At 35.9% G+C, this 19,194-nt stretch overlaps 1 protein-coding gene across 1 annotated transcript; it reads right to left on the bottom strand.

The window, feature by feature from the left end:
* Window positions 1-3,197: 3,197 nt before the first annotated feature.
* LOC113646959 (potassium channel subfamily K member 4) lies at window positions 3,198-11,867 on the bottom strand. The gene is made up of 8 exons (XM_027153477.2): window positions 11,662-11,867; window positions 10,152-10,263; window positions 8,647-8,911; window positions 7,373-7,487; window positions 7,062-7,222; window positions 6,731-6,917; window positions 5,847-5,989; window positions 3,198-5,146 (listed from the first exon to the last, which is right to left on the bottom strand). The coding sequence occupies exons 3-8, from the start codon at window positions 8,833-8,835 to the stop codon at window positions 4,529-4,531; spliced, it is 1,413 nt and encodes a 470-aa protein (XP_027009278.1). The 5' UTR covers window positions 8,836-8,911; window positions 10,152-10,263; window positions 11,662-11,867; the 3' UTR covers window positions 3,198-4,528.
* Between the last annotated feature and the right edge of the window lie 7,327 nt (window positions 11,868-19,194).

Genomic DNA, 19,194 nt, shown 5'->3' with positions numbered 1-19,194 from the left:
ACATGTAGTTTCAGGAAAAGAGGGATGGCTTGGTTTGGGGGAAAAGAAAAGCTTGTCAGAGTTTGTTAATTGCAGTTTGCCTTGTAGGCAGCAGAAGACTCTAAACATTACAAACTGCTTTTTAAAGTGTCAGACCATTTTATCTGTGGCTTCTGGGGAGCAGCGTGTAATTCCCTGTGCCCAACAAGAACAGGACCGTAGCAGTACAACCAAACATCTAACTCCTTTTATTTTATTTAGTGATTCTGGGAATGTTTTGTGGCAGTTTTCTTTCACAGACACATCTTTGGATGTTGTTATATAAGATTAGGCTATGATGCAAACCATGGGAACATTACATCTTCTATACTCCACATTGTGGATATTGGCTGATGGTGTGAGTTTGTCTGCCTGCTGGTTGCTCTTTCAGGCCTCAGAGGTGCAGATGACAAATGATGTTTCGTTTTAGAATCAGATATACTTCATTAAATGTTCGTCTTGTCTGTGTGGTGTAAATAACAATAGGCTTGCCCATAAACGTACTTCTGTACTGGTGAAAGTCTTTTGGCGTCACTTAAGCGATGACACCACATGCAGCCTGAGTCCCACTGAATCACTCAAGTGCTCAAAGCTTGAAGCTTTATTATCTGTTATACCTTGAATTACCAGTTAATAAGGTACACATCTAACTTCCATAATTTGTTCAGTTATTATTCTTAATTTTTGTATTAATTTCCACTCACCAGCCATCTCTCCACTGTCATTCTACAGCTACCATTCAGGAAGGGTGAAGGATATCATGCTTTGTCTAGGATACCTGAAAGTGGCCAGCATTTCAAACTGCTATGTATGACGCATTACAGGGCAGCCTAACACACTGTCTGCCCTCTTCAATCAATGATTGGCTAGTATGAATGGCCAATTCTGCTCTGTAATCTTTTCATTACTTCTAGAATTTCCTTCTTCTTTCTTTGTTTCCTTTTTTTTCTTCTTTCTTTTATTTTCTTTTTTCTTTCTTCTGTATTTCACCCTCCCTCTCTCAGGAATGGTTTTTATAGTGCAAAAAAATGGTAATACACTTCATTTGTTATATTTTGCCAACAAAATACTTATTTCTCCAAAGAGAAGAAATGTATAATGCATTTAAAATATTTGGTGAGCACCAAACCCCCAAAACTGAATCGCTGAAAAGTAGAAAATAGTTCCCTGTTTGGACAAATCCCTGTTGTTCCTGCATATGAATTTAACACAAACAAAATGGCTTCAATCAATGGAATAGTCCTGTTTAGCTAGTAGAGGTAGTGTGATGGTGTGGAAAAAGTTTCCTTGTACATGTTAGTCTCTCGATACTCATTGGACATCAACGTTATATTTACAGTATGCTACAACTCATATTCCATCTACAATTTACATCATAGTATTTAAATTTGTGTCACATAAAAAGTCTTAAAGTGATATAGGAAGAAAAATTAAGTCCAATGCTGATTTAAGCATCTAATCAGCTTCTTGTAATTGCAGAATTAATACATGCAATACTAAGAGTGATATAATATACAATAGCTATAATGCTCGCCAATGATTGTCACTGATCAGACTATAGTATATATAATAAAGCTTTTTTTGCGATGAGGCAAAACGAATATATACAAGAAATCCAATTTTGGTCTAGCATAATCATTTATTTCTGCATATACCTGCACTAACACATCTAAAATGTCACAAGGCCAAAGGAAGCACAACATGGTCCTGGGTATTGTATGTGTTAATTATTTGTAGATGGTAGAAAGAAATCGTTAATATCTGCTCGCTTTGTGCCACTAACCATTAAGGCCAGCTATGAGAGCAAGAAAAATGAGGTCAGTGCAGCTGCAATAGAGAAGGGAATCACTGATTCATTGCAGAAACAGAGGCAAACAGCAGGTGTCTCTGGATGTGTCAGGCCATGTTTATCACAAAGTCATTCAACCTAAGTTTCTGCATGCTCGGGGCTTCCAGGGCACGCACACACACACACACACACACACACACACACACACACACACACACACACACACACACACACACACACACACACACACACACACACACACACACACACACACACACACACACACACACACACACACACACGAACAGAGCTACCAGTATGTCTGCCATAGTCCAAAATATGACCACTACAAACAAAAAAGATGTGTGCAGAGCAAACCATTTAATTACAGGAAAATCACTTAGCAGGTATTTCTATTCTGACAAAAATGAATTTATCAGAAATGAAGGACACTGACAACAGAATATTAAATCCTACAATTCTGTCATGCCTTATGTTCAGTTAAATTGTACATTTTCTTTTTTCTTTGCATATAAATCCATGCTGCTTAAAAAATGATAAAGTGCATTCTATTTCAAACCAGAGGCCTAGTACAAGATTCTCCATTTAAACTACCGTTAATAACCAGAGAAGGACACAAGCATTACAATTCCTGACTCCTCAGCGCTGACTGGAGGATCAACAAGCTTGATCAGTATCTTGAGTATATATTAGAAGCACATTAATACTCTTTAAAAACATCATACATTCTTAGAAAAAAAACACTAAATTCAATTAAAAAAATGAAGCATCAGTTCAATTAGACAATCAACTTATTTATGCTTAACAGCTAGAAAAGAGAATGAGGCACAACAGTATAGACTTAGTGTGTTCTGACTTTTTGAAATACTGATGTATTAATATTTCTTATGTATTAAACTTTCAGTTCATCATATTAATTTCTAATTTAATAAATAAATAAATACTCTTTGCTGAAATTTGATATGGCTCTTAATGTGATGTAAAGGTTACTGTCAGAACTATAAGTCAAGTATAAGTAAGGAATGAAACATTATAGCTATAGGAAATGTTGATAGTTATAGGGAAAAAAGTGATGTGATGCCTTAGCACCCTAAAGTGGATTATTTTCCTCTGACAGCATGTGTTTTATTCCTCTTACACAACAAAAAGTTTTTGTTAATGTGCCAACATTAAAGATATTTATTTTATATATATATATATATGATACGTTGCACGTTTTATCCATTTAGAGTTGAAATGTCTTTACGTTATTATAGTGACATTTACAGTCTGTTATAAAGCAATCCACTACTTATGGATAAAACATACAATGTTTACATTATATAGACAGTTACTATGGTTAATAAGACAAAAAACACAACTTGTCCGATCACAGAAGTAACTGCATAGTCCTCTTTCCTGAAGTCTTGTTAAACAACTTAAAGGTTCAAATTTACCTTTAAATTATGTGGCAATTCTCTGACACTGGGCACTCATTGCTAGGTAAAGATTTTTGAAAAGCTATACCTGGAAGCCCCTGTGTAAGTTGTTAGGATAACATATTAGAATGAGTGGATTAATGTAAATCTGCGATGTGTAGAAATTAATCAAAGCTTACTGACCAAACAGAATCAAGACGTTAACAGAGCCATGGTAAAAAGGAATCGCACGACTTCAAAGTTCTTGCTTTTTTAGGGCATCCTTGCTTGAACAGCCTTTTAAAGAATGCACAGCTTTTCAGTAGGATTGATGTATTGGTCGTTCGAAAAAGAAAGACAAACTGTACTCTCATTGTACATATACACATTTATACAGTCAACAATTTTCTTTGTATTTCCTAGCTGCTGTCAGGGCTCAGGGTCAGCCACGGTTCAGTGCCTCTGAAGTTCTGCATGCCGTGCTAAGATGAGGGTTTGCTGTTGACATGACATATGCGATTTGTTTTGTACAAAGCAACAATTTGTGTATATACTCCAAGGGAACCAACAGTCATCCATCTATACAAGAGGCATTTTTTTTCCACTGGTGTCCGCAGTTGGCTGATGGAAGCACAAAAATTCCATTTGGAAGCTTTAATCAAGTTTTTGACTACTTAATTGTTCTTTCTTTCTTTCTTTCTTTCTTTCTTTCTTTCTTTCTTTCTTTCTTTCTTTCTTTCTTTCTTTCTTTCTCAATGAAAAGCACATTAACTCTAGTAACCCATTATCCTAGAGGTTCACATACTTATTTATCAAAAACTTCAAATCTTCATAAAGTGCATATGGGTACCTTGTATAAAGGATCCAACGTGAAAAGAAAAGCATGATATGCAAAAGGCACACAGGCCGAAATCCTGGATCAGTAAGAAGCATCAGAATGTCAGAGAATGTTTGGGTTTGTAGTACAGTCAGTTTGGTTTAATCAAGGAATTACTGTAAAGAGCACAAAAGCGGGTTGAAGGCCACTATAAAAAGAACCGAAAGTGCTCAAACTTATTACACAGGCAATCCAGCTGCAGCTTTAAGAGCAGCCATAAGATGGAGCTAAGAGCTTTGCTTTGGTGTTTTATGTTTCTCCCACCCATTGTCATCAGATGCTTCTGTCCATGTAGTACTAAATCAGACATGAAGACATTAACAACAGAGGAAGTGTAAACTTGTAAAGTCTTTCCAACTGTCCCTAAAATGCACTTCTGAGGGAGGAATTTTCCCTCGCTTTAGATGCCTGTGAGTTAAGGTGGAATTAATTTGGTGAAGCAGGAGGGGTGTTATTAGGTGGTGTTATTAGAATTCCTCCATTGGGTGCTGTGTGGTGCTGCTTGGAAGGGCTAGTTTTGGGTGTTTTCTTCCGTGGTTGTCTCCTTGGACGTCTTCTCTTAGCCTTGTGCAGTGCAGCCATTTTGGATTCAGACCTGTCCAGGAGTGGGTCCAGGTGAAGCTTCCCACTAACAGCATCTGAAGACTCATCAATATAGGCCAGATTTTCTCCAAAGTAATCCAATGGTTGTGAGAATGTGGGGTCTGTTTTTTCTTTTCTCCGATCCATTTCTGGCACCTGCTCCGTCTGGGTTTCCTCTGAGTTTGTCTCAGATTCCGAGTATGATTCATTGGATGTATATGAGTATGAGGAGGATCCAGATGCGGATTGATCATCATAATATCTGTCTTCTCGTCTCCTCCTTTCTTCTGGACCGTTAATTCCTGGAACACTTTGGTCGGTTCTGTGACTACGGCTATGATGACGACGTTTTCGCCGCCTGCGCTTAAACGGGTCGTCAAGTTTGCCAGAGATACGGAAGTCCACAGACATGTTCTGTATGTTCTGGGTCCAGTCCGTGGCGTGTGCTCTGAGACCTTCCATCTGGGAAAGAGGAACACATTTACAGATGCATTGTTTTTATTCTATGAAGACAGTAGTCAATATAGTCTTGAGTCAGATTGATTTGGATGCAGTCCATTAAAAGCCAGTTTCTTGTAAAAGTCGGCCAGTTGCCATTAAAAGTCACATAACCAGTAGAAATTAAATGACACATAATTAGTTAAATGAAGTCCATCTAAATAAGGATCAAAACCAGCCTAGGACAAAAATCAGTCAGGATTTGTTTATAAGCAATATCTCAGACTTTGCATGTCCCATGGAGCACTTTTAAATCCATTAATTAAAAATATAAAGAATGTGGCACAACCACAACTCTCAGTCAACAAAACATAGTGATCAGGTAAAATGGGGATCACATCTGCAATCCCAAACATTTTTAATACAAAAAAGTAAACACGTTTACATATTATATTGATTTTTCCTGCATTCCAGTTTTATTGGGCTAGTCCATAGGTTCCAGTATGTAACACTAGATAATCTAGCAAAGTTCAGGGTGGTGAATATTTGTCAAATATTGCTTTTTAGCTTTAAAGAATTCCAATTGTTTTCCAAAAAGTTCAAATTTAATTCACTATAACATTTCTAACAATCTCTAAAATGAAGCAATAAGATGTCCGTGCAGGCAGGTAATAACAAAACTGAAAGGCATCAGCCAACAAGACCCGTTCTTTCTATAACTTACCTCAGCACGGGTTTTTCTGGACAGGACTCGTAGCCAGTTCCCAATCATAGTGAGGATGGAGGCAAAGTAAGCCAGTCCAATTAGGATCCAGAGCCACACCAGAGGTTTATACCAGTGTCCCATGCTCTCCTCCACTGAACTACCTGAGCAAAAGGTTTGAAGTAGTTAAATGACTTGAACAAGGCTAATCATGCCAACAGCTTACCAATAAAGAGCTAGCTGTAGATATCCTCAAAGTCCTCCAGAGGGGAATCAAGCAAGAAATAAGCATCAGTCTCCTGACAGGTTCATGACTATAAGTTTTGAAGTAGTAGGACAACATTTAAAAAAATATTCAAGAGTCTATCACAATTTACTTAATCTATAGACATGTATCTAATGAAATTCTAAGATAATCCTGAAATAAGCAGCTGAGAATTGACAATAGACAGACATCCAATTCTATACAGTCTAGCAGCTCATTCTAAGCAGTAGGTGTTTTTTTAAATTCTGTTCAGTACAATTGTGTTTCCCATTGCAGTATGTCAGATGCCCACAGTACAGCTAATATGATTAGCCATGTTTGCTGGGTTTCAGCAAAATTCCATCCAACCTACGATCCAAAAACTGCACAGAAAACGCGAAACTAACGTGAAAATTCAGATACCAAAAAAGAGACATACTTTTAATTTTTTCCTCAGTCTTTGCTAGAGAAACAAGCAAACACCTTCATGCACACATCCTTTCCCCACTTTAAACTAGGCAATCCCTAACATTGTAATAAAAATTTAAACATACTCAAAATATAGCTCTCGCTACGTTGTTTTACATGAGAGAAGTTCATTGCAGTTTTTCATATCATGGAACAACTATTAAAATGGATATAATGAAGCTTGGAAATATACCTGGTACATAGTCCCCAAAACCCACAGTGGTGAGAGTGATGACCACAAAATAGGCAGATTCCAGCAGTTCCCATTTTTCCACCTCAATGAAGACGAGAGTGGGCACAAAGACAAAGAGTATGCAGCCCAGCAGGATGGAGAGCACAGCAGAGATGATACGAACAATAGTGGGACTGACTTTCCATTTCTGAAACAAAAAATTCGGAGGCAAATTTAAAGTGCAAATTTTTTTTTTTTTTTTTTTTTTAGAAAAAATTGAATCTGTAATGAAATATATGTCAATGTTAAGGTTAATATAATCAGTGATGCTTGCATCACCTCAGTATCTCACCAGGAATAGCATCTCTATCTTTGCAATAGCATGCCTCAGCACAGTTCCTAAATGGTCCCCTACTCCAGCTAGCAGGAACCCAAACATGGGGATACCCACCAGGGCGTAGCAGATACAGAACAGCTTTCCGCCTGGTGTCTTTGGGGAGATGTTCCCATAACCTGGAGCCCACAGGAAAATGCTATGTGATTTGAGGCCCTGATATTTATAGAGAACTTGCAGGGTGAACAATCCATACAATGCATGAAGCAGGCCAGTGCCTGGAAGCTAAAAGGGAGCAGGGCTCATGCAGCATTTTGGAAATGCCATACCAATGGTGGTAATGATAGTGCCAGAGAAGAAGAAAGCACTGGCAATGTCCCAGCTGCTGCTGAACGTATCATTCTTCTGTGGGGTGACACCAGCCCCGATGGCCTTTGTAACTGTCTACAGAGACATAAAGAATAATAGTTTAGACTGCTGGTATGTTTAGATAGCAACCAAGTACACACCAGGTTGGCATTCCTTCCACTTGATCAGATTACTGTGTATAAGGCATCATTGTGTAACCATGTGCTGAAACTTTGACAATAACAATTCTACCAGCTATCACTTTAGTAGTTTTTTTTCTAATTAGCTTATGGGAAAATGTCTTAGATGTAACAAAAAGAGTTGACTGCCAATTTAGGTGACTCCTTCTGCTCTGCACGCTGCGTGTGACTGCACCTTGCATTTACGTTCACTGGCCATTTTATTAAGCAGACCTGATATGGTGCACTTTTGTAGGGAAATAAGTAAAACTACAACATATACATATAAACAATACAATAATATATAATCAGTTGTATCCACTGATGATAAGGATGAATGGGGGATGATCTATATTTTAGATATGTCTGTTAAATTGGCTAATAATTTCTGTATAGTTACAATGGAGGTGTATCACATATTTGTATTTATTTGAATTTATTTGTATTTATTTGAATTGGAGTACATTTAAAAAAAATAAAATTCTTTGCTTAAAGAATTAGACCTGATTGTCTGGAAGCAAAACAAGCAAACCGGTCACTGAAAATCTAATCTTATTTTTCCAATGTTGCCAGTCTTTCATTACGCATGATGGCACAAGACAATTTAGCGACATAACTGCATGGAAGAGTGATGACATCCCAAAATGATTCATTACTAATAAACTACAATTAAATTATATAAAATGTGCAGTATTAAAATTTACAAGCAATCTGTAATATGCACACTTTAAAATAAAATGACTTTAATAGCCCAACTGTTGACAAATATTATTTCCCTGCATTAGCAATAAGCTGGGGTTTTTAATATTCATAGTGTTTTATAGAGTTAAGTCTCAGGGGAAGTGGATGCAGGTTAAATTTTAAATTGGATAAACATATCAAACCAAGCATTTGACAATATACATCTTTAAACAATTTCAAGCAATTCTGAAACACAAATAGAAATACAAATATATTGTATTCTTGATGTTTAGAGTCTGATTATTTCATTAAGATATATACACAGATATACTTAGATCAATGAGATCAACATTCGTAATTTAATATGAATAACCTAAAACCTTTTTCCCCAGTACCTCTATCAGAGATTGGATCGCTTCAGGGCTCATGCATGTATAATTGTCCAGGAAAATCTGTCGATCCTTCAGAAACTCGTTGTGGCTTATTTTCTCAAATGGAGTCTCTAGGTAGTGAAGCACCAATGCTCCCATGATCAGGTATGCTATCACACCTGTCAGGATGCACAGCAGCGTGGACCAGCGCATGGCTTTTCTTCCGTTCAGGTCCAAGGTCACCTCTTTCTTACTGTTGCTGCCAGTGCTGCTCCTGTCTGTACTGAGCCTGAGCAAGAAACAACAACACTCTCAAAAGCCTTTAGAATGCAAAATCTTTTTTATTTATTTATTTATTTATTTATTTATTTATTTATTTATTTATTTATTTATTTATTTATTTATTTATTTCGCTATATCATCAGATTAGTCAGTCAATAATGAGTGATAGTTCAATTAGCCTTCTAATTGGTTTTTATTTGAAACCCAATAGAAGTGATTCCCTGCAAGAGTTGACTTGTAAACAATTAATCAGTGTAAAGCATTGACAAACAGGACAGTTCATGGATCAGACAACATCTCAAAGTCTGAGTTTCAATCACTTCATACTCACACCAGTCTGTATAAACCTTAGACTGATATTGTCTAGACTAAAGAAAATAAAGCTTTCTATGTGTATGGTCTATTTACAGGCATGACAATAAATTTCTACTGCATCTTTTCACAGGCGTTAAAAACATTATTACAGCTTTAACAATGTTTTTTGTTTTTGACTTAATTCAATCCAGGAGTCTATCTACAGTATTGAGTATTTGTGCTCGTTTGGTGCATTTATAGTTTATTTGAGTTTTACTATTAATTGAATACTCAAAAATTAAATAAAGTATTAATAAAATGAAGTAAACGTACATTTTTATATTCTTAAGTTAATAAAAAACTTTTTGTGCACATTACAAATCTAAAAGGTGTCTTGTATATCGACTGACTCCTTTTAGTAAAAAGCACCCAATAATGTTGTTCATTATAGAAAGAGCTATACAGAATTGTCATCTGCAGAGAACGTGTCATGTTACACAGAGTAGTTAATGCTATAGTTATTCATGTACATCGCAATAGGGTTAAGCTTACAGACTCTAGTCTGGAGGCTGTGGATGAGCTCCAGTGGATCTACCAACCTTGCAGTTCAAGTCCAAACTATTTCAGGATGCTGGAGTAAACAAATCTCATTTTAAATAATGATGTCTTTCATCTCCAATCATTTTCTTACCTCAGTGTAATTCTAGCCATATAGATGAGACAAATATAAAGAATTTGTTGTTTTTTGATGCCAATGTTTATTGGTTGCACATGAAAGTTGGCTAACATAATAAGCTTTGGTAAGACTTGGTAAGATTTAACACTTGTATTCATAATCTGTTAATGTTATAGATTTTGATTTTTATTACAACTAAGTTTTGAGTCAGTTAATTTTTTTTTCCTCAGAAGCTCATCCACACCGTCACTTTGTCATGCTGGAATACTGTATGTACCTTTCTTGTCTGTTTTTTCTTTTCAGTTTTTTCCAGCTGTTTTTGTGCCTGAGGATGGAATCTCTAGACCCGTAACTGATGGGGAAATCTTCACAGTCAGACCGGGGAGACACTAATGACAAAGAGATAAAAATGCATCCTAAATTATAAGCAAGCACTCAGACTACAGCTGAACGTTATACATAAAAAATTTGTGTGTGTGTGAAGTGCTGGCTTTCATGAAATACACTGGAAAAATGTACACTGTAATCCCTCTCTTACTCTATATCCCCACCTCATGCATGGCTGACAATAAAGCTGTGTGTTTTTTTGTCTTTTCACTTGTTGTCTAAGGCAGTTGTATAGGATGTGTTTCAAACCTCTTTACAGAGTCATGTTTTGGAACAGCGTGCTACAGGAACAACCGCGTGTGCACCTGTGTTAAGTTATTAATTATATGAACCATATGCCGTTCACCAGAAGCCACTGGGTTCACAAAGGTGAATCAGAGAAACCATAAAAAAAAACAAGTATGTTTTAGCAGCACTGGAGTGAGGCAGAAGGGACGTTTCATGTTAACCGATGATGCAGTGAAGGAAAAGTCACGTCAGCTCTGTAAAAATAAATGAATACCCAAGGTGTTAATATCAGGAATAGCATTTTAACACCTTGACAACTGTGGAGGTCCATAAAGGAATAAGCTCAGGGTTAATGTGATGGTCTGTCACTACAGAGCACGTTGTATCTTGCTTGAGCGATGATGTTGATATCACTAAGTTGCATGAATAAAAGATCTGACCACCCACAAGTTGTAATTAGATTTTATAGAGGGGTGAAGATTTAAGTGGTAAGCCTATACCCGAATATGGAGTATGATACGGAGAATGGTGTGTAGTGGTCCATCTGTGGCTGTGCGTACACGTGTGTGTGTGTGTGTGTGTGTGTGTGTGTGTGTGTGTGTGTGTGTGTGTGTGTGTGTGTGTGTGTGTGTGTGTGTGTGTGTGTGTGTGTGTGTGTGTAAAATGTCGCACACACATTTGTGTGACAGTTTAATAGGCTTGGGGTAATTCAGATAGCAGGAGTTGCTGCTGACTCTACAGCTGCAAGATCAACATTAAAACATGAGCTGCACTGTACAAAATCGAGTATACACATCATTTAATACACACATCCCATTACCCCAAGTGATATTATAAGACCTCTGTGGAATGGCACCGGTTTATGGTCGAGAAAAATACCGATTTGTCTACTCAAAAGTTAAAATCCACACACATTTGTTATTAAGTTGTGTAATAGAAAAAGCACTATCGAAATCAGTATAATTTGCACACCTTCAGCTGTGCAGCTACATGACCATGCCATCATGACCAACTCTGATGCACAGCATGTAAAGTGATCTAAAGCAGACATGCACAGTTACAAGCAAACATGTTACATGACATGATGGCTAGTGTACACTTCTGTGCAAAGATGGTAAAAAATCTTCATGAACCATTTCACCTAATATACAATCATGAACGTAGACACTCACGCAGAGACACTCGTGTCCATGTCCATCTCCTACCTCAGAGTAAATGGTCCAGGATATACAAAAATGCAACCACAAAGAGTAGAACTCTATCCAGATAGATAGACGCTGGGTGTGTGTGTGAGAGGGACTTTGCTGAGTGCCCAAGAAATAAAAAGATACTCAATCAAATTGCCTCGAAGTTTTAAGAGAGTGGTGCACCGAGTGTGTTTCCGTGAAAGAGGGTGGGCCAGACAGGGAACGAGAGAGAGAGAGAGAGAGAGAGAGAGAGAGAGAGAGAGACAGATGAAATGAATAGGTTCTACTGCGAGGGTGAGAGAGACACACAAAGAGAGCAAGAGAGAGAAATAAAGGGAGGGGTCGATGCAGATATTCTCAGCTTGACTGAGCTAGCTGCTTATTTCATAGTATCATCCATTTTACAATCTGTGAAGCCTGCTCTCTGTCACAGCTCGCACAATTAACCTGTGACTCATGACTCCATATCTCCCTACACTTGTAAATAGAGGGTATTTCTCATTTCTGTATAAGGATATGGATAATTAATAACAGAGAAAGCTAAAACAATATACCGTTCATTTTTTGATTAAAGATTTAAAGAATTAAAAAATGTATGAATGGAAATCAAACCTAAATATTTAAAACACAGATAAACAGAGAGTAATGCGAGTGTAACCATAACAGCCAAATTTACATGGAAAATAAATGTATATATAAATCAAATAAGTTTCATCGACAGTTTATCATAATGTGATGAGAAACATGCCGTATGCTTTTATAAAACATTATTTTCCATTTTCCATTATTATTTTTTTTTCACATTATGTTCTAATATAAATCTAATATAATAACAACATATACTGTAAGTCAAATCATGATATGATTTTTAGTTAAAACTAAAAAAAAAAATAAATAAATAATAAAAGTCATTTTTAAGAAACATTCAAATTAAAACTTTTTTTATTATTAAGAGCATATAATGACATGAAAATGAATGAATTTAACTTTAAATAAGAAACAAAATTATAGAAACTGCAAAAAAAGAAACTAATTAAGTAAAAAAAAAAGATTTATCAGTAACGCCTATCCTAATGTTGTAACTTATTGTGTTAACCTGTGCTTAACCTTCTGTCACAATTTTAGTCTCTGTGTATAATGTATAAATAGCATAAACTAATAGTTTAGAGTTAATATGTATGTTACAATCAACTCAACAAACAACGTTTTGCAGTCACTGTTCTGAGCATACTGGCCTTAGATATCTGATTTAAAAACTAGCTAATACTATTGAATATGACTTGGCAAAGTGTCACAGCAAATTCCCTGCAGACATCAGTAATTTTAGCCGAATCCCTCCATCCATCCATCCATCCATCCATCTACACAAAGTCACAAGAAACCTGGAGAAACAAGGTGAGGGACACCCTGCACAGGATGTCAAACCATCTCAGGGTTCACACACACACACACACACACACACACACACACACACACACACACACACACACACACACACACACACACACACACACACACACACACACACACACACACACACACACACTCAGCCTCATGTCTTTGAACTGGATAAAAATAAAAACAAGTACACAGAGGAAACCCATGAAGCATGGGGAGAAGATGCACACAAGACAGAGGTGGGAATCATATCCCCCTAATCCAAAGGTGCAAGGCAACTGACTATATTAACCACTAAGCCACCATGCCTATAAAGCGCTGGAACTTTATGTGCATGACTTTAGACTCCATGATTTTACATGAATGAGCAAATGAAACGGATATAATAGTGTACATTTTTTTACTTTTATCACTTTAAATGCCAAGTGACATAATATGTTTCCTACATGGAAGCCATCTAATGTACAGTATCTGCAGGGAATGTTTGAAGAATTTCAGTAGTTCAGCAATGGAAGGGAAATAAATCACAATTAGGAAACTGTTTGTCATTGATTGATTAAAGTGAATGATGTTGATGTTGATTGTCAAGTTCAGCTCTGCAACCTTGCAATTCAAACATAATGCTACATTGCATTGCATGAAGTAGAGAATATCCTCGGCTGCCGGTTCTCCCCTTCACAGGACTGTATTCTAGGGTGGGGAAGAAGGTGGGAAAAACATGGCTGATCCCCCACACATGGCATGGCATGGCATGGCATGGCATTGTCTCTTCCAGCATTTCATTCCATAGTGGAAACCAGTGGAGTCCTAAAGGCCTGCACCAGTTGATACACAGCATAGCTTTATTCCCAAAGCTGTAATTCTCTAAAATAAGAACCATTCCCACATCCCCGCTCTCTGATGTAATGCGTAACAAGAGACTGCTTAAATCACTCACTGCTCAGATACTTAACTGGACATTTTGAAAACTATACATCTTTAAATTTTTCTATTATGTAAATTACTCAACACTTAATAATTAAACATATAATAACAATAATAATAAGAACAATAATAATTCTACCGACTTAATACTTAAGACTACCGAAATACGATTCGCGACTACTGGCTTCCGACTTCCGACTACCGACTTAAGACTACCAACTTCCGAGTTCACACTTACAAGTTACGAGTTCCGACTGCCGATTACCGACTTCCGAGTTCCGACTTAAGACTTCCAACTTACGACTACCGACTACCGACTTAAGACTACCGACTTCTGAGTTCACACTTACAAGTTACAAGTTCCGAATTCCAAATTCCGAGTTCACACTTACAAGTTACGAGTTCCGACTTCCGACTTCCGAGTTCACATTTACAATTTATGAGTTCCGACTACCGAGTCCCGACTACCGAATTCCAACTTAAGATTTCAGACTTGCGACTACCGGCTTAAGACTTCCGACTACCGATTACCGATTACCAACTTAAGACATAAGACTTAAGACTTACGAGTTCCCAACTCCCAGTTTTCATTTACAATTTTTGAATTTTGATAATAATATCAAAAACAATAAAATTAATAATAACAAAAATAACAATAAAAACAACAACAACAATAATAGTAGAAACAATAATAATAACAGTAATAATAAAAACAATACTAACAATAATAATAATTAGTAATAATAATAATAATAATAATAATAATAATAATAATAAGAAGAAGAAGAAGAAGAAGAAGAAGAAGAAGAAGAAGAAGAAGAAGAAGAAGAAGGAATAATGTGTATTTAGAATAATGTGTATTAATAATAGCAGCTTTATAATTTGCATACTTTTTCACTAATTAATATAATTGATACGCAATTGCATCATTTATCTATCTATCTATCTATCTATCTATCTATCTATCTATCTATCTATCTATCTATCTATCTATCTATCTATCTATTTATATTTATATTGCAATTTATTTATTTAAAAAAATCCCACCAATCAATCCATCAATCATTAAATCGGAATCAGGAACGTCTTGAAACGTTTAAGAAAGTTTTGTTGTTGTTGTTGTTGTTGTTGTTGTTGTTGTTGTTGTTGTTGTTGTTGCTGTTAAATAAGTTATTTAACATAAAGAAAAGTAAATGTAGTAGATTTAGTAAAATAATCAATACCAGTCTGCAGCCATCAATTACACATCAGAACTGTGAGTACATCAGTGATGCTCTATTATTCATGATGATGTACCACTACACTGCCATGTCCACAAAAAATGGCTGCATCATCTTCTTTCTTATACACGTGATCTTTACATAGTTCAACAATAATCTTTCTCGGCTGTTGAAGAGGGGACAGCTGTCCTGGGATAATCTTAACAGCCACTGGGGATACAAGTCCGCTTGTAAAAGAGGGTAAACCGGCTGGAGATGATGGAAGAATGGCCTACAGTAATACCTCTGACGCGGGCTAACTGTAACCACAGCATCTTGCATTCCATCTATGAAAGTAAACAACAACAGTTGCCCCAGTCCATTTGAACCAGCTGTTAAGTGGTCACATGCTTTCTGGGCACATAGTCCAAACTTTTTTAAGACCTGTCCTTTTGTGCTGGTTGTGCACAACAGTGATAAACTGATTAAATCTGTTGTACTATGGCTCTCTATTTGACAAACTGGGATTTGTAATTAACTGATGTACTGCCATTCTTCTTACACTGGGCTTTGTGCCATTTTAAGTAAAAATGAAATACGATCAGTGACTGGATATTTTACTGAGGTGCCTTCGTTGTTCAGTAAATATCTCAAAGATCGTGTACAATCTTGGGGAGTAGACTTACAATTTCATAAAGGAATCATAACGTATATTCTAAATAGGTGAGTCATACATGTTCCAAAGTGAAATCAGTGATCACATACACGGTATCCATTTGCATCCTGACAGCTCCTGAAGTGTTCAGAACAACTTCCATTTGCAGCTTGATTCAGTTTGTTAAGAACTTTTGTGGTACTTTGCTCTTTCAATGCAATTTATATGAGAGTCTCCAGCTTTCTTCTCTTCCAGGCTCTGAATATGATTCAACAGCTGTTAAACAGGAGTCTTATTACTCACAGGGGAGGCAACGGTAAATCACTGTTGCCTCGTAAACCGATTCACAGATCGCTTTCACTGACTAAATGTAAAAATGTGTATATAAAAAATGACCATCGGCAGAATTTGATGATTTATTTAATTAGGGAGAGTGGGAGTATTACAAAAGTAGTTTTCAATCAGAAAAGGGAATACGATGTGTTAGAGTTGCTAAGAAAATCATGTCTGGCTGCTCTTACTGATGATGCTTGGTGTATATTGGTGGTCTGTTATAGCACAGGTATCCCTGGTGTCCCCAGGTGTTGTTCAATGAAATAAACCCAATAGTCAATAAAGGACATGCTTTAAATTTAGTGCGGCACGATCCCGTACACATCCTTTCAGTGGATCAACCATACAAAACATGCCAGACGGCATTGAAGGACCAATCTCAATATATCATTGGACCTTACTCAGACAACATCTGCAAGCTGACCTCTTGCTCTTCCCAAATAATCATTCAGTGGATCAGTATGGACATTGCAGGGCTAAGTGCTAAAATAGACACTGGTACAAGTGGAGATTCTGCTGATGCAAGAATATGCCATCTGCCCCTTGAACAACTGCCATAATTCATGGATTTGTTTTGGTTGTAAGATCACAGGACGTCATTTGTTAGATCTACTTGATTTTTTGGCAAGTGATTTAACAGAGGTTCTTCATTTGAAAGTCATCATCTGAGGAAATGGTTATAAGGAAAGATTATGTAGAACTTTTTCATGGTGATTTAAATGAATAAATATTTATGACATCCAGTGTAAAAGCAGTGAAATATGTCTGGAGATAATGAAACAAAAAACATATGAAAACTTATTATATTGGGAAACTGTTAATATTTGAATATTCTGATCTAATAGGTTTTTAAATGTTTAAGCTGATGTACACGATAGTTACTGATATACTGACAGAAACTAAAAAAATAATTTGAATATAGGAAAATGTTGAATAAAATAAATAAAAAAGAATTAAATAAATAAATAAATAAATAAATAAATAGAATTTAGTGTTTGTAATTAAATAATTAAATAAATAATAACATTTCTTTCTTGTTTTTGCTTTTGAAACAGATATCAGATTATTAAACCTAGAGTCAATGTTTTTTTCTGTCTATTTTTAGAAAAACATAAAAGTAAATATGTTTACACTTAATAATCTTATATTTGTTTTCCTTGTTTTCCTTGTTCTCCATGTCTTTTTTTTAAACTGCATACAAAAGGTATTAATGCATAAAAAAGATTTAATAAAAGATTTTTCCTTTTTTAACCTACAAATAAAAAGATAATTAATTACACTATAATTAAAAAGGAGACTGGAACACAACCAAATTCATGAGCTTCTGAATGTTTGAGAACAAGCGGACTAAGGATGGCCATGACTAAGGTTTCATTCAGAATGACTTGATGCTTAATGTATGTTGTAAAGAATTTCTCAAGCCATAGCACAAAAAACTGATTAGTATTATAATGTTTTTTTCTTTGTCTTTGCAATGATGATCAAAGCAAAATGTACCCGACTTCAAGAAGAGATGGAAAGATAATGTAGATTTGGACCAATCCAGACTTTAACAAATAGAGATCAGCACATTGCTGAGTCGTCTCTGCTCCAGTCTCAGGTACGCTAAATAAGATCAAATGCGATACCTTACCATTTGCTCTCTCAGCTCTTCTCTTTATTTCTCAGATTGCATATTTTCCTGACCACAGATTGATTATGTCCTACGTTCTGCCACAACACGGACAATCTCACTTTCCACTTCTTGCTCTTTATTTGTTACTTACCGTCCAAAGACTGAAGAATAAATTAAAGAAGTGGAAGGTATTCTTCCGGTAAAATCCTTCCACAGAGATCACTGTCTATTTTCTTCTGTATTAAGGTAAAGTGTCCTACCTGAAAGTCCTTGAGTCTTTGTTCGTTTTCTTTTTAACCTTAACAACATTCAAAGGCTTCTGTTACATTATACAATATGCAATCAAGATAATAGTTAGTATTATTTTACTCTAAAATAAAGACTAAACTAATTTTACGATGAATACTGTAAAATAGTGGTCACTGTTACATTTACAAAAAATGAACAAATGACATTTTCCAAATCCCAAAATGACATATGATATCATACATTAAATTTACACCAAAATGGCATCTTATCAATTATAATGTCCTTATATAAAAATATAGAAGTATTTCTTATTACAAGATTAAAACAAAAAAAAATCTAACATTATTAAGCCTATTTCTATACAGCTGGAACTAACTTTAGAATTAAACTAGTCTTTCCTTTTAAATTTAAATGCAAGCATTAATTTCTTGAAAGACAAAAAAATATGAATAATTCCAGCTTCAGCCTACTAAACAACATCATAGACAATTGTTTAATTACTGCTACAGCATACAATTTAGATTAACTCAGACTGCTATAGCATAAAAATCTACTATTTTTATAATCTACAGCATGACAAAAACTTACTCATTCCCTTTAATGGCGACGTAGGTGGCAGTTCTCTGTTTCTTCAATTTGTCTCAGTTTTTTTTGCTTGTTTGTTTTTGCAAATGCACTCCAAGTTAAAACAAAATAGCAAGAAAATGCTACGTTCTGACGATGACTTCCTGACCGACGATCTGGAGAGAGAATGTGAGGAACGCCTGGGTTCAAAGACAAAACTTTGGAATTGATTAAACACTAATGCCTGTGTTTATCCCCCACTTTACAAGCATTTTCAATTAATCCCCCTTCGTGCTATTTTTCTGATGATGCATGGATTTCAGAGGCCGCAAATTGATCTGTTTGCAGACGTATGCAATTCTAGATAGTTTCACGAAGGACGACGTAACTCAGAAAAAAACTATTCTAAAACAATTTCCGCCCACTTTAACAAATTTCTAAACTAAACTGCGGTGGAAAATTCTAGAAATTTCCGTTAGCTCAAAGCACGTTGGACTATACACTCTCATACCATATCACCAATTATGATATTTAATAGCAAGTGTTGAAAATTCCAAATATTCTCTATACGTAAAGAAATG

Source organism: Tachysurus fulvidraco, chromosome 21 (genome assembly GCF_022655615.1).
Source record: "Tachysurus fulvidraco isolate hzauxx_2018 chromosome 21, HZAU_PFXX_2.0, whole genome shotgun sequence".
Taxonomy (NCBI): Eukaryota; Metazoa; Chordata; class Actinopteri; order Siluriformes; family Bagridae; genus Tachysurus; species Tachysurus fulvidraco.
The sequence above is the reverse complement of the archived record's forward strand: the minus strand, read 5'-3'. Positions and strand labels throughout refer to the sequence as shown.

Coding starts and splice junctions, on each gene's coding strand:
- LOC113646959 (XM_027153477.2), bottom strand. CDS start 8,835: ATGCGCTGGTCCACGCTGCTGTGCATCCTGACAGGTGTGATAGCATAC. Junction 6,918..7,061: donor AGATAGAGATGCTATTCCTG/GTGAGATACTGA, acceptor TTTTTGTTTCAG/AAATGGAAAGTCAGTCCCAC. Junction 5,147..5,846: donor CCAGAAAAACCCGTGCTGAG/GTAAGTTATAGA, acceptor CCTCTTTCCCAG/ATGGAAGGTCTCAGAGCACA.